This window comes from Acipenser ruthenus, chromosome 7 (assembly GCF_902713425.1).
Source record: "Acipenser ruthenus chromosome 7, fAciRut3.2 maternal haplotype, whole genome shotgun sequence".
NCBI classification, from domain to species: domain Eukaryota; kingdom Metazoa; phylum Chordata; class Actinopteri; order Acipenseriformes; family Acipenseridae; genus Acipenser; species Acipenser ruthenus.
This window is the reverse complement of record NC_081195.1, coordinates 64,145,825-64,162,517: the sequence shown is the minus strand read 5'-3', so window position 1 is coordinate 64,162,517 and position 16,693 is coordinate 64,145,825. Positions and strand designations below refer to the sequence as shown.

Below are 16,693 nucleotides of genomic sequence, written 5' to 3'. Positions count from 1 at the left end.
TTCCAATGGAGAATTATATAAAGAGAAAAAAGTGCTGTCCTTGTATTTGTTTCAGAAGGAAATTTAAAAAGGCAGTGTGCAGAGGGTCAAAAACTGACCACAGCTGGCACCAGCTGGATAGAAATTGGGCACAGATAGGGAGGGCCAATGCCTGTAGAAATGCAAGATATATGTATTTGTTCCAGCTCAAAAAACAGTAAGTCCTTTGGGAAATGTCAGTATGTAGGTGCACCAGACTTCATTTAATGCTCCCAGTCATTTTCATTCTTACACTAGTTAGGGATTTCCAATGGCCTAATTAAAAACTGTATACATGGTGTTTTTAACTATAATAATAAATACATTTATATTAAAAAAAACAAAACATAAAATAAGGAATGATAACAATAATAATATTATGTTCACAGTGTTTGCAATTATATCATTAGAAAATCAAATTACTTTGGCAGTCGTATCCAGTAGTGTATCTAGATAGCCGAACATGGCAGCAGTGAAGTGCCCCAAGCCCAGGTGAAGGCACTTAATGAATGACAAGGTTAATTATCTAGAGCTAACTCAAGAGGAAACTGGTTCAACATGAACACTTATCTACAAAAAGGAACTTCTAATTTTAGATATTTTACCCACTACCAGTTATAGCATCTGTTTCAACTATTTTCACTTGCACTGTTTTGAACTAAAAAAAAAGGCAAAATTAACAAACCGTAAACTGATAAACAATAACAATATAAATTTGGGAAACTCCATCAAGCATCATCATTATAATTCCAGCTTTGTTTTGAACATCACAACCAAATTCAAATAAATCTTTCTTCAAATATAAGTTGACATACACAGCTATCTGCTTCTTCTTTTGTGCATCTGGTTATTCTAATCAAATCCCAACCTGTAGCTTAAACAAAAAAAACTGTTCTTTGTGTTCTAGTGAGCAATCTTAGGAAAGAAAATCAATATTGCTAAATGAATCCATTAATTAATGTATGTATGAAACATGTCACCCAGATAATCCCAATTAAGACACGATATCTCAATTCTGACGGTGTACTGAAACTGTCAAATTGGCAGCCGACCATCCACACAGTGCTCACGCTCACAGTTACTGCACAGCAAACTGTCGTCTATTCAATTCTTCTTTAACAAGCCAATCATCACTTACATTTCATTTCAACACTGATAAATCCATCACACCAGCATACAGTCGTGGAGCTGTGCTGTGCATAACCAGCTGCTTTATGAAGTTCTAGTGATGTTTCAGCTCGGTCAAATGCCTTTGTTAAGTGAATCAAAACTACATAAAAGTCTTCATCAGTAGCTATATTAATAGCACACCTGTTGAATAAGAAGGGAGGAACCAGACTGGTAGATATTAAAGATATGATATGTCTAGTACTCATCTAGAATGTATTGATGTACCATTTTGTCTCCCTTTTTTTTGCAATGAGATTGGCCTATAATTATTTAAATCAATCTGACTTCCTCCCTTGTGCAAATCAATTTAATTTGCCGCCTGCCAACTGTCTGCAATTGTATTAGGAGGAACTGACAGACATGAAGATTGAGTAACTCTGGCTCAAGACCTTCCAGCCCTTTATTATTATTATGTTTTATTATTATTATTATTATTATTATTTGTTTATTTAGCAGATGCCTTTATCCAAGGCGACTTACAGAGACTAGGGTGTGTGAACTATGCATCAGCTGCAGAGTCACTTACAACTACGTCTCACCCGAAAGACGGAGCACAAGGAGGTTAAGTGACTTGCTCAGGGTCACACAATGAGTCAGTGGCTGAGGTGGGATTTGAACCGGGGACCTCCTAGTGACAAGCCCTTTTCTTTAACCACTGGACCACTTTAAGAATCTCATTGCCCAGGCTCTTACAATTCATACTGGTGTTAAACTCAGATTGCCAAAGTGCATTCATATTCACATAAGCATAATAAAAAATTATTACATACATACTTTTAACCATGTATATGTGTGTATATGTGTGTCCTCTCGTCCTCTGTTTTAAACAGTAACGTCGATTAATATACCATAACTATAAAAACAGTAATTTATGGAAAATGTAGTAACCCTAACAATCTTTTTGAGTAAAATTCTCTGGCACTGTTTTCAACTTGGGTTACCTGGGTTTTCATTATGTGTACCATCTTTAGACTTGTCATGTAATACGTTTACACACACGCACCTGTGGCAGGGCGGAGTTGAGCTGGCGCTGCAGGGAGTCCCGGTCGTAGAGCACGTCCTCGAGGCTCTGTTGAGACAGGCCCAGGCTCTCCTGTGTCTCTCGCAGGGTGTCCAGAAGCCGGTCACGCTCATCCAGCATGTTCACCATCAGCTGCTCAAAGTGGGTGTCCGACTCTGAGCCACTGCTCTGAGAGCCCCTCTGACTCATGGGGGTGTCTTCGTTAATAGTCGGCATCACTTCACACATCATTTCTCACTGGAAAAAAAATCACAATTAAAATGGCTGTCTTTCAAATGTATTTAAAGCTCAAATTCACCAAAGTTGCATTTTATCTTTAAATGAAGCTTCAGTATCAGTACCGGTACACCCAAATCTTTGCCTTAATTTCACATTATTCACATTCCGATTTCACCTCTTTCACTGTCTAAGCAGGGGCTTAGACAATGTCCCTTTGGAACTGTGGTGATCAGAACTGGACACAGTACTCTAAGTGCAGTGTCACCAGTGTTTCATACAGCCTCCTCATAACCTCCTTGGATTTGTAATCTACACATGTGGCTATAGTTATCACACTCCAAACACTCCCCCTGAGTACACAGCATTGATATTCAGATTGCTGCTGCCGTTGATGTGTGCTTTGGACAACTGATCTATTATTTTCAGCGCAAAAAAGAAGGAAATTCTCAAATGTAAAAAAAAAGTACATAATAATGTTTGCAGACAGAGTACATGCAATTATTCACTACATGTAACATGCTATGAAAACAGGTTTTGTTGAAAAGTACACAGTGATGTAATGTACAGTGACTTATTAAGAAAATGTAAATGGAACAACAGAGGAAAGAAAGTTTCTTCTCATTGTGAGTCACAAATTCCTCACCGAATATAAACAAAGCAATTCTGAACTACAACAATCGGATTCTGGTTGTTTGATAGCAGTCTGCTCTATGGGAAAGCAAGGCTCACTAGTGTACTGGCAAAATGCTTAGGAAAAGTCATGTCACACTATAATTCTTATTTACTAGCACTTTCACAAGCAATTTCATGAGAAACAATAAGACAGTAACTTTTAGCATGAGGGAAGGCCACCTGTTGGCTTAATAAATTCAAAGTGTTAAAGGTTATTTAAAAAAATGTCCTTTGAAGGTTATTTAAAAAGATGTGCCGTATTAAAATAAAAATCATTATACTGTAAATGAGTTTCAGCCTTTTTTTCTGCTCAAAAGCTGCCAAATGTACCAAGTCACAATGAATCAACCTGTGACGATGAGGACTCCTAATGAGAACGAGCCTTTTCCAGGTCTTCAGTCATGCTTTGTTCATATTCCTCTAGATCTTGAGCTATCGAAACCATGAAAGAGCGAGTCTGAGTATACCCAAATCTGTTCAATTTCTATCTTCAACTTCATAAATTAGCTAAGTTAAGATAAAGCTTCTGGTGTCAGGGACAGTCTGACTTCACACATTATAATACCAAACATGCAGGTAAAGATATTAAAGAGAAAGACCAGCATGTCAAAACACTTGCCCTTTTTCACATAACCAAGCTTGATATAGAACATCAAGTCAGTTAATGAAACAGACTACTTGCTGCCTCCAACGCCCGACAGTGAAAACCAGTTGCAATAAAAATTGTGAGTAAAAGTCAAAACTAAATTGAATATGCTGCATTAAAAGAATGGGTTTCTGTCATCCAGCACATAGCTCATGTCAGCGGTGAAGTCTGCACACAGCATGAACAAACACTCTGAGGCTATACAGTGTATTTTTTAATTTATACCACATTTTACTACACTTTGTATGAAGGTAAAATAAGGACATCTTGGCAGACACAAAATGAATTTTATGAAAAATAAAGCACAGCATAGTAAAATTTGTATGCTGAAAAATGATTAACTAATGTGGTTTTATGATACAACAACCAGACAATTGAATTGTGGTCGTAACATAAAATGACCTTCAATTACAAATTCGGCCTGATCTGGACTGAAGCCCGGTTGTAAAACACTCACTGTCTGCCTTAACATAATCTTTCCTTAATTATAGTTAAGAGCTGCAAGACAAGCAGTCAAGTTCTTAATGGCCATGGGCCTAATGGTGCCGCCAAAACCCACCGCCATCAACAACTTAAAACAGGGAAATTGTAAGGATCCTTTTTTTTTTTTTAAATAATTATTAATTATTTCTTAGCAGACGCCCTTATCCAGGGCGACTTACAATTGTTACAAGATATCACATTATACATTAATTCACATTATACAGATATCACATTATTTTTACATACAATTACCCATTTATACAGTTGGGTTTTTACTGGAGCAATCTAGGTAAAGTACCTTGCTCAAGGGTACAACAGCAGCGTCCCCCACTGGGGATTTAACCCACAACCCTCTGGTCAAGAGTCCAGAGCCCTAACCACTACTCCACACTGCTGCCCTACCTGTTGCAAAGAGATTTTATTGAACTTGTTTTATGCTTGCCATTAAAGATGTTCCTCAATAATACAGTGATTCTCAAACCCTGCTTTGAAAACTTGAATAGTATTCAGAGCCGTCTAACTTGTGCCCCTACCGGCAAAAATCCAAATCTTATACTCTTTGACAAAATAATGTAATTCAGTGCAAAGTTTTTTTTTTTTGTTTGTTTGTTTTTAGTTCTTAAACAGTAAGTCACAGGGTTTGTTATACTTTTTTACACAGTCTGTTTCAAAGCTCTTTTCAAAATGGTGCTCTAGTGCACTGGGGGTTGAGATCTATCATCTTAATCACTGCAGGAAGAGCAATTATAAAATGTGGGCAATAAACCTTACACTATCAGTGCACTAGAACAGCCATTTTAAAAACAGCTTTGAAACAGACTTTAAAGTTAGAAGTACAAAAGGTTGTCAGGATGTTAACAATGAAAAGAAAAATTACAGGTGCGTTATTTAAACAGTTGTAGCAACACATGGGGACATGTAAAGCCCGCCGCACACAGGCCAACTCAAGCCGTCCTGACTCATCTTCATCTGAGTATGCACAGATTCTGCGATCAGTTGTGTTCAGTTTTGGCTTGACGTCACAATTGAGTTTTTCCCGACTGGGTGTCACACACTGCTAAGACTGACCACAACTAGATCCTGGTGATTACTATGTATGCAAAATTAATTAATACTGCCCTGTACACTTTCTTTTTTATTAACTTTGCCCAACATAGCGACCCTCACATTATGTATTGCATTGTATGCTGATTAGACGGCGGAGACAGCGCCGCGAGGCAACCAAAAATAAGCACTTAGCCTATTAATTTAGCTATTGACCGTTTACACCGTGCAAACATTTCAGGCAGTGTTTGACTACTACACGTTAGCCTGTAGTAAATAAAATCCAACCTCTTGATTTTTATTTGACTTTGACGTTTTTTTCTCAGCGTGTGGATCTAGGGGCTTGTGATTTGTGACCTACTGGAGATCGACGCACCGGTTACTTCTGTTTTAGCGCCAGTAGATCATTTACCTTTGATTAGTAAACGCCTAAAAAAAAACTATTCAAATGTGCACATATTTGGTATTTCTGAATTCGGGACACTGTGGAACTAAAGCTGTCAATATTCCGCCATCTTGTTTGACAAGTCACATGACAAGCCAAGTCACTTAAACCTGTTTCACCATGGGTTGACACCCTTATAACTAATCGGTTTCAGTCAGTCTTGGTCGGCAACCGCCGCACACAGACAGACTGATCACATCTGACATCATGAAACACCCACTCACATGAAGCAGCAAGGCTATTTGTAAAAGAAAATCAGACAGATAAGGGTGTATGGGTGATAAATCCTTAGTTCAGTACTGGAGTGGTGGAAAGCTGAGTTTTCTTAACCTTATTCAGAATTATTATTATTATTATTAATTTCTTATCCAGGGTGACTTACAATTGTTATTATAAAGGTGATGTATCAATTTTCAATGTTAAAATGTATAGATATATTTGTTTTACATTAACTAGTAATTACTGTACTATTAAATGGTATGTTCCTGATCCATTTTACAGTACAGTAATCCGTCACGTATCCGACTGCAGTGGGACCAGAGTAAGGGCAGATATGTACAAAGCCAGATAAATCAATACTGTTTTAAATACCATTATACACAGCTGTAACAATTACTATATTCACACAATTATTGTTTTGAGATTCAGCTTTTATTAGGGAGCTCCCCTAAATCCCTTGTTTAGAAAGCTACAGGGTATTAGTGCTTGTGACAGGGTAGCCGTCTGCCATGTGGGTGCGTGCATTCGCTGCTGAGTGACAGGCAGTAGATCGAGATGGAAGCTGAAGTTGATACACCACATAGGCAAACAGGAATTATTTACATATCAACACACTGAACAGCTCACAACACTACCAGCAATGGTTGCGCACGGAGCACATGCAACACAGCATACGAAAACGTTGGTAGGATCTACAATCTCTGAACCAATCTTCTCTGTTCAATAATAAAATAACGTTGCTGAAGAGATTGATCACGGTGGATAAACAGTTAGGGCGGATATGCCATGGATTACTGTATTCATTTTGGTAAACTTCAGGAAAATGTTTACAGTAAACCTAATTAATCTCAATCTTTTTTTTTTAAGTTCATTCAATACAGTGTAGTGGCAGCAATGTAGTACCCATATTTAAGTGTACAGTATTTAAATTTCCACTGTTGCACCTACATAAAAAAATAAATTAGAATGATATAGAACTACACACTTTGAGGAAATCAATAAAAAGGAAAATTTCAACTGAATTAAAAACATTTATTTTACCAGTACACTACTTAATGTGAAAAGCAGGATTTTCTTCATGCACTGTACAGTGTTTTCCTTGGAGGAAAATATTTGTCTAAAGAACTCTCTCTCTGGTCTGGGATCCATTCTCTAAGGATGGGTAGTTGTGGGTGCACTGCATGTTGAAAACCCCTCTCAAGCTCACTTGTTGTATAAACGCTGTGCCTATATTTATTTTCTACTGTGCTGCTGTTACATCATACACACACACACACACACACACATATATATATATACACACACACACACACACACACACACACTCTGCCACCTGAGCTGTTTGCAGATTCAGTAATAAAGGAACAATGGGTTATCATTAGGGTACAGCAAAGCATACAATAGTAAGTATCAATTAGTGAAAAACTAAAGTTCTTGCATTAGACACCTACTGATTAAAAAAAATTGACAGGTCATAAATCACTAATGGAGGAAGATTGAATAAAACACAGATAAACAGATGGATTAGCAACACACTCAGATCTGTTCCCCTATGCCAACAGGACCAGGGTGGTATGATTTCAAAGCCATACCTGTGCATTTCGTTGCCGTTCTTTCCGCTTAAAGGTTTTATTTTTGTATTTTATATTACAATACATATATTTATTATATTTTAGAAGAATACAAAGTCAATTAATTTTCAGAGTTTCTATTGGAGTGTTGGCCTTAAAATAATATATATGTGTGTGTGTTTGTGTGTGTGTGTGTGTGTGTGTGTGTGTGTGTTTCAGAAGTTGTAAATGGTTACTATTTTTTAATACTGTTACACTTTGTCGTTTCAAGCAACAACATTTAACCCTTATACACACAAGTTAGGATAATACGCCTTTGCTGTACACTTAATTAAATGTTATTCCAGTGCTGGGAATTTCAGTGCTTCCCCAAGTTACACCTTTAAACACGTGTACTGTATGTCAAACTACACCAGATTCTTACAACACAGAATCTCGGTGAAAATAGTAGCACTTAAATAAGGTTTACAATATAAAACACAGGAAGGTTATATAATTAGGAAATGTGTGGCAGTGCCTCTGTATAATAACAATGAATGAATAAATCTATGTATGTATATGCAGAAGATAGTACTACAGCAAAATGAGTGTTTTATGTGTGCTTTTGTAAGATGGACTGTATCCATTCATTCACACATATCGTATGGGAGTGTAATCAGTTACTAACAACCAAAAACAGAAGCAATACTATGTCCTGTCATTATTTATTGTCTTACATACAGTGCTGTATTCTACGTATAATTACGTTTTATATGTCACACCTAATTGTAGAGGTAGTGGTAGCTCTGAACTAATATTATCTAGGAAAAAAAAAAAAAAAAAAAAAAAAGACTTGGCTATTGTCTCAGTGCATTACATCATGCCTCCCTCCCTCCCCTTAACTCTTGATCTGTAACACCGATCTAAATATGTGGCATTTTACATACTGTGTACAGGCTTTACTTATGACAATTGGAATGTCCGTTATTTGTTAAACAAACGTCCATATAAAAACAGAACAAGCCTTGCCTCGCGCTAGCACCTTGCACATCTGTGTAAAGAAGTTTGTACTCAATGTGCCTGGCGTTGCTTCTCCATCACCTTGCAGGTAGCTTACAATACCTGGAAAGCGGTGATTATGAAACAAAGACACAGCAGAGGGGAAATCACCTCTATCGTGGGTTTTCACTTTTAGAAAAAGAGAGCAAATCCACAAATACTTACAGTCTACTCTTCGGCGTCCGCTCCCTCAACTGATCAATGACAACCGCAGTCTCCGCGAGCTAATGTGGAATCACACAGCTGCCCACTTCGGGACCATTTGCATCCAATCCTGCAACATAGCCTCACTGTGAAAATGCAACGGTGTAACAGCTTCTAATTCAGAGGTAAACACCACTGCCAAGCGAACAGCTGTCATTTAACAAAATTAAATTATCTAGCTTATCAGTAACATTATTTCTCAAAAATTGATCATTGGTTAAAAAAAAAATGGCATGTTACAAATATTGCTTTGGGAAGCCGAGCTCGGTAAAGACCATTGTTTGCGCTGAAGAAGGGGAGATGGATCTTAAAGTAGCAGTCCTACAATTTCCAGAAGCTGAAGAACAGATTCTCATAGAAGGAAATCTGTCTTTTCCCTCAAGAAAGGTCGAGCAGTGGGGTCCCCTTTGAATTATTGCATGCGGTATTTTCTGTTCTGTGTATATAAAAACAATCCAATCAAAGGTGAGAATCGTGTGCACGGTGAGTACTTGATTATCCTGTGTTTTTAGTATTTTCAGACCTTATGCATTTTGTTTATGGCTGACATTGTTTTATACTGGTGCATGTCTCAGAGTCATATTAGTTTTACTAAATATATATTTTGCACAAAGTGGGTTAGCTCTGTTACACTTCAGGTCTCATGGAGTGTGACTGAACACCGTTCGTTCATAACGTTCCTAGTACCAGCAATATCACCTGCCTACCTTTTATTTTCTCCCCCTGGTTAAAGGAATGGTTTTCACCAGTCTCTAAATACATTCTGAAGTAATCACGCCTGCTCTCTTAAACGTGTTTCGATTTAATAGGTGGTGTTTTTACTATTACATTGCTTTTAATTCTTCGTCGGTGAAAAATTACACCGTACTGCCTAGCGACTCAGTAAACAAATCCAACTGTGAAATGTTGAAAAGAAAATCTCAGTTCAAAACTGACACCGAAAATACTCTTTACAATAATATTACCCCAGGGGAAGTCATTGAAGTAAACACGAGGTAGTGGGAGTGTGATCAGCTGTAGGTTAATTAAGTGGCCTTAATTTCGATCTACAAAGGGAACCTCTAGACGTGCAAGAAGTATTTTCAGTCGAGGTGCTGTACACCTTGAGCTACATCAAGTTCAGGGCGTGGCTATTTCTTGTTCCGGCTATTACTGGCGTGTTTTTCGAAACGGTTTTTTTGGCAGTATTGGATGTCACATTGGAGAACATTTATGCCAGATGAACATGTAGTTATATTGTTGTTGTATTGCATGTTTATCTTCTCATATAGTTTAATACAAAGCCCGATAACAGACGCTTTATTTAGGAGCTTATACTTAACAAAGGAGTGTCTGTACAGAGACATATTCCGACAATAGGTGCTTTATTATGAAACGCTAACCCTTACCCTAATTCTACAGCAACATGTCCCAGTTCCTAACTCTAATCTTCCTAACTATAAACTCAGTTGTTTTGTTTTGAACTAGTCTGCATACCTATTAAAACGTGTAATTAATGGTTCATTACTTACAGCATCAAAGTGATTAACTTGCTTTGTAGCAGTAGGTACTGCAAGGATATGTAAAAGTAATTGTTTTAAAGATGACAAGTTAACTAGCTTAGGTATGTTTTAAAGGGGGTACCAATTCAAGCCAGTTTACTTAATCAAGACAAGCAAGGTGCCCTAGTTAATGTTGCCTAATGTGTGTACATATTCTTTATGAATGTCAACTGGGGTCTAGGTTGACATCACTAAACATGCCCGAGCTGGATTCAAAACCCTGCCTTTTGCAGTGTTTCACTTAGATTTTTTTAAAAAATGTCATTATTTACTATTTGCATAACAGAAGACTTTATTTTAAATGCAGCCCACCCCTAGGAAATATGCCAGTATTTTAATACAGTGCTTAGTGTATTTGTTTTGTGGGTGCTGTAAAAGTGGGTACGTTTCTGTTGTCAAAGGGCTGCCTGCTGAATGGTTTTATGATAAGCGTACCTCTTTATGAACTCCTGGAGTTCTTTTTCTGTTCACCAACATTGGAAGGCACGATGTCACACCGGCAGGATCCTTCAGCTCTTCCTTGTGGTGCTTATCTTTCCGCTGCAAGGTTTTGGGTTCATGTTTTAGCACACACCGTGAATATATAAACAGAAACAGCATACATGTACAGCATGCTAAATGGCCAGGGTATCCCCATCCCTTAAATTGTAACTGATCAAACAGCTGTCAGTTTTACTTTATATCGCTCAGTCTTTAAAGTTATAAACATCTATCAAATGTTAAGGGTGTTTTTTTTTTTTAGTATATAATGAAAATGATATACAAAAAGATTAATAATAGATTTTATTTATGTTCTCTTATGTATCAAATATACATGTCTTACACAGAAAAGTTGGACATATTTGACATGGAGACAGAGCACACTGACAAGGTGGATTTATTAAGAAGCCCTTGATACTGTACATAAGCGATGATGTTTTTCAAAGCCGGATAATGCCATGTGTGTTGTGTGGTTGTATACAGTACCTGTACAGCAAACCTGCCTTTGTAATATGTTTTTGTGATGCTAATTGTTCCACTTGAAAACAAAGCACATCTTCCCAGCAAGCATTTTGTTAACTCTGGGTATTAAGAGTTACACAAAGATTTCTCAAGATTTCGTTCTGATACTCAACAATCCCTTAAGGATTAGGGTCCTCTGTTGTGTAAAGCCCTGCTTCTTCTGTACTCTTGTTAAGGGAATATCAAGCAAAATTTTATTGATTGATCCAGGCGATCACATGGACATTAAAGCAGAAGAATTTGAGGATACAAAAAAGGCCATTCAGCCTAACAAGCTTGTCCCACAAAAGTAAAATTGCTTCTTCATCTGTCTGCTCACTCTCTCTCTTTCAAAGGAAACACACATTTCCCTCTTGAACCATCTGTTGCTCTAATAGCCCTCCCAGATAATCCATTACACATGATTTTGCCCTCTGTGTGAAATACAGTTCCTTTTAAACTCTGTTTGCTATCAATTCATTTCTTTAAAACTAATGTGTGCTTATTCCATGGTGCCCATGGTCATCCTTTATTACCCACAAAATGTTTTCTCTGCCTCCCACATTACACAATAAGACATACAAATACTATTGAAAAATTTATTTATTTAGTTACAATGCTGATGAACGGACGTCAAAGGAGGTCCCAAAGGTCTTTTATGGGATTAAGGTCTGGACTTCTTGCTGGTCAGTTCATAAACTATAATCTTCTGCTCTAGATAATCCATGACAATCCTGTCAGTGTGACAACAGGCGTTATCATCAGAACACACTCTGGGCCAGTTGCACCAGCAAATGGTCTTCTCACAGGGTCCAAGACTGTTTATGTACGTAGAGCTGTAGATCCATCCCTTGGAAGAACAATACGATCTGTGCAACCTCCAATACAGATTCCTCCCCACCCCATAAGTGAGTCCCCTACAAAACTGTCTTATTCAACAATGTTGAATTGAACAAATCATTCTTCAGGCTCACCATACTCAAACACATTGGTCATTAGTGGACAGATGAAATCTTGATTCATTGGTGGACAAAACAGGTGCCCCATAACAGAGCTGCCAGTTCTGGTGATCAAGGCAGTCTCTCTCCAGTGTTGTGGGTCAGTTGATGAGCTGTACCTGGTGTTCTTGACTTCAGACCAGACATGCAATCTGTTTCACACAGTTTGGTCACTTATGGTGACTAGTTGCTGTCCTGAAGTGGATATTGAGCCCATGTGCAATGGAATGACAGTTTATCTGTGGCATTTTGTGTAGACATGGGTCCTTGTGTGGTGTGGTTGACTTCCCATGACCTTGCCCAGAATGTCTAGTGTGCAAACCAAATGTGTACAACAGAATGGGTCACATTGAATTAACCAGCTACACATCTTTATGTATCCCCAGATTCTAGAATTTGAACTGCTCTGGCAGTCTGGACTTTAGTCAAACATCTTTATCTGCCCCTACCTAACAACATTAGAACCACAGCAAACACAAACAATGTTATCAGCCACTTGACTAATGATCAAATCTGATCTAGTCTAAATGGGGATACCTGCTTTTAAGAGGGGGCATCTCAATAGCTGTCACAATTTATTGAAGAACATGTTAATGGTCTATATGTTCATATTTATTTTTACATATTTAATGTTTGCTCCTTACAGTTTTTTGGAAGCTGTTTTTCTTGATAATTTTTGGGAACATAAGGTTCCCCGCCCTGTGCTGCCTGTTACAGTCTGATGTCAAGTTCATGTCAGGTCTCTGTTGCAGCATAACTGACTTTGAAAATAAGATCATCGGTTGTGATTTGACCCAGCAGGCAGCTAAGTGGGAGGACTCTAGATTGAACCAGACACTGCTATTCAGGAGCTGCTTCCTTGCATCCAACACGTTCAACTTTCTGTGATGCCTCTAATGAGAGAACGAGTCTGCTTGAGGTCATACGCTTTGAAAATTGAAAAAAAAAAAAAGATATATATATCTTTCCGCTCTGCTCACTCCACTGGCTCCTGATCACCGCTTGCATCCAGTTCAAGACTCTTGTACTAGCCTACAGATGCCTTGACCAGACTGCACCCAGCTACCTCCAGACCCTCACCTCTCCCTACAACCCCACTCGACCTCTCCGCTCCTCCTGCACTAGTAGACTGGCTCTACCTCCTCTACGCTCCGCTGCCTCCAGAGCCCGCTCCTTCTCCACCCTCGCCCCGCAGTGGTGGAATGACCTTCCTACAGATGTCAGGACTGCCCAGTCCCTGACCACCTTCCGGCGCCTCCTCAAGACTCACCTCTTCAGACAGCACCTGTAGAACTCCTCTTTTTTTCCCTCTGGACACTTATCACTCTTCCTTAAATGCGCTTTACTTGCTCTTATCTGCCCCCTATTTTACTGCATTTAATCCTGTACTTTAGAGTACTGTAATCTGTCCAGTGTTATTTAATCTTTAGTATTTTGTATTTAATTATATCCTGATGTAACTATCACTGACACTGTTATCTGCTCCGTTACTGAATCATATTTTGTCATACTTGTACTTGCTAGAACCAAAGTCATTGTATTTATCTTGTTCTTAATTGTATTATTACTTGTACTGTGATTCTTGAAATGTATTTTTGTTTACGACTGCTAAGAAATAAATTATATATATATATATATATATATATATATATATATATATATATATATATAATATATATATATATATATATATATATATATATATATATATATAATATAATATTTTAGCAGCAAGACATTTTGGCCCAATATTGTTTAAAGGTTTTTAAGCAGAATGAGTTTTGATAATATCTAATTGATATACAATGCTTCCTTTTTATTTCGCTAGTGTGTTAGTCAAGAGCCCTTATAGTACATGACGGTTTTCTGTTGACATGGTCTGAATTATCGAATTGTGAAACAAGGGAGCACTGTATATTGTATTTTATGCAAACTGGTTTGTCTAGTTACAGTATTTACAATAAAGTGAAGCAAGAAATTTAAGAAAATAATGTGTGTTCATAATTTCAATTTCATTTTTTACAGAACCGTTCTTAACATACAGTCAGCACTCGGATACATGGCACTCAGATACACGTCAGTCGAGTTTTACCATCCTTGTATTAAGAAACAAATCAATTCCCATTATATAACAAATTAATGCACTTACCCATCACACGCGATTTCCGACTCTGTCACCAGTGAACTGTGACATTAGGGCCTTATCGAGCACTATATTCTGCAATTTTGAATACTGACTTTGGATACTGTTTTACATTTTACGCAATTCTGTACATGGGTAACATTTTGATTTAATTTGGGTCGTTAATGTGGAATTTTACATACTGCTACAATATGTACCGGATTTAAAAGTATGTACTGTATTACAGTTAACGTGTCATCTCTATTGGCAAGTGGTATTTTCAGAATCATCGTTCTGAATTAAAATACTTCTTCTGTTGAAAATATAGTACTTTACCAACCAAACCAACTACAGTACATCTAAATGGAAGCCTACTTATTTTAAAACAAAGTCCTTTCAGCTATGTATTTTTGACATTGTATCTTTTTTGTGTGCCCGTAAAAAACGGACAAGGGTTGGAACGGGCCAAAATGAAATAAATGAAACCGTCACTGAAGTCACAATTTTATATGGTTGGATATGTGAGTGCTGACTGTAATTGAAAAATACAAGTGTCGATCAACTCGATATGAATTTTCATATATTGCACGGTACACACATACAGTATTCATGATGTGGTGATAGATTACATTAATGTGCATTAGAGTATTCTGCATTGAAAAGACAGAAGGGTGTCATTTGGCGCGCACACTTAAACACGGAGAAAACCTTGTATGCAAATGACACATACTAAAAACTGTAATTCTAGTGATACTGAAAAAAGACATATAATTCCTACCTGCCCCCCCCCCCCGCCTTAAGCTTATCTGTTAGACATAGTAAATGAGGCCTGATCGTTGTACAATTATCCAAAAGTTATAGGAAATGTTTTCTTTTTTTTTTCTTCAAAGTAACAAAATAATCACCTTGTATTAAAATTACAAAGCAAATATAAAACCACAATTGAGTTTGAGATATTTCTTCACCACAGTGTGCTGTTACCTTTTAATAGTGTTGTTATTTCCTCTGAGAACAATCCACTCTGGATCCATTCATCATAACTACAAATGTAATCAAATGCAGTGAGACCTTAACTATCTCTCAGCATCACATCTGCTCCTGCAACAACACAAACAGGTGCCAAAATCAAAAGTGGTGTGCTAACCAGACTGGTCACTGAAACTCTAGGAAAGTAATATTACTGCACTGAACAAACAAAACAAAAGCAGGTGCAAACAAATCTACTGCACAGTATATAAATATCAGTGCAGAAAACCTCTCAATGTATAAATTACTAGAGCAGAGATATTAATGCAGTACATTGAGCCAGGTGCTCTGAAGCAACGTAGTTCACCTTATATGCTGTTAATAAATTATCTCTTAGCAGTTGGGTAAATATTTTTGAGAAAGGGCTGTAGATGCAGTTCTTGTAATTTACTCCACAAAGGTCAATGTGCTAAAACTGCATGTATCATTAGACATTACATTTTCCCTTTGAACATTCAAACAAAGACATTCTTATTGCAATCCCATGTATGTTAATCACCTACTGTATTACAATTCTGAGGAGCCCAGAATAAAGAAAATTTGGAGTGTTCATAGCAAGCTACCAATGTGTATTCAATCTAGTGGCTGAAGACTAAAATCCTTTTGTAGAAACAAGGAAACCCTCTTAGGTTTAGAAATGTAGCTGAAAAATACTGACGGCAGCAAACTGCTGTTCTTTTAAACATTTGATAAAAATGATTTCCATTACACGAGAGTAGATGTTAAAACTTCATGCTGATTTGAACTCGGCTCTCGCCAAGATAAGCACCAACTAAGACGTAGCTTTACAGTAAACTAATGTGATCCATATGTGTCTCCATCCATTTACGTTTCCTTCCATATGATGATGTAGATATCCTTCTGTCTGGTGTTAATGGCTGAAGTGTAATGCTGGCTCCAGGGATCAGCTTATTTTGCCTCCCTGGCGCATCAGCACACACAACGGCTGCGATGCTGGCTCCGGGGATCAACCAAAGTGCGGCCTCCCCAGCGCATCAGCATGACAACCGTCTGGATTGAGCTAAGTAGGGTACATCTCTGGGGTGGGCACCTTCCATCCTCAGTGTTTCGTCGACTAGCCCACGACACCTCAAGAGGGCTCGACGGTGATTCTGGCGTCCCAGCATCACCCCCCTCCATCCCCCACTCAACTCAGCCCAGCTTACTTACCTGTCCCCAGCCAGAATCTTTCCGTCTCAACCACAGCCAGTTGCTGCTCCTCTCTGCTGCTTCAGATAAGTTCTTCACTGTGCGACGCAACTCTTGGCCACTGAA

General features: G+C 37.9%; 1 protein-coding gene across 9 annotated transcripts in view; it reads right to left on the bottom strand.

Moving 5' to 3' along the window:
- Window positions 1–8,975, bottom strand: part of LOC117971779 (liprin-alpha-2) — a 178,168-nt gene extending 169,193 nt beyond the window's left edge. For 6 of the 9 annotated variants that reach the window (XR_009329204.1, XM_059027571.1, XM_059027572.1 and 3 more), the window contains exons 1-2: window positions 8,712–8,974; window positions 2,192–2,446 (exon numbers count right to left, since the gene is read on the bottom strand). Coding sequence is in view for 8 of the 9 variants with exons in the window: in XM_059027571.1 (XP_058883554.1) it covers window positions 2,192–2,440 (249 nt within the window). In the remaining variant the exon portion in view is untranslated. Of the gene's footprint in view, window positions 1–2,191; window positions 2,447–8,711 lie in introns of all 9 variants that reach the window. The other 3 variants (XM_059027575.1, XM_059027578.1, XM_059027580.1) reach the window with 2 other exon arrangements.
- Between the last annotated feature and the right edge of the window lie 7,718 nt (window positions 8,976–16,693).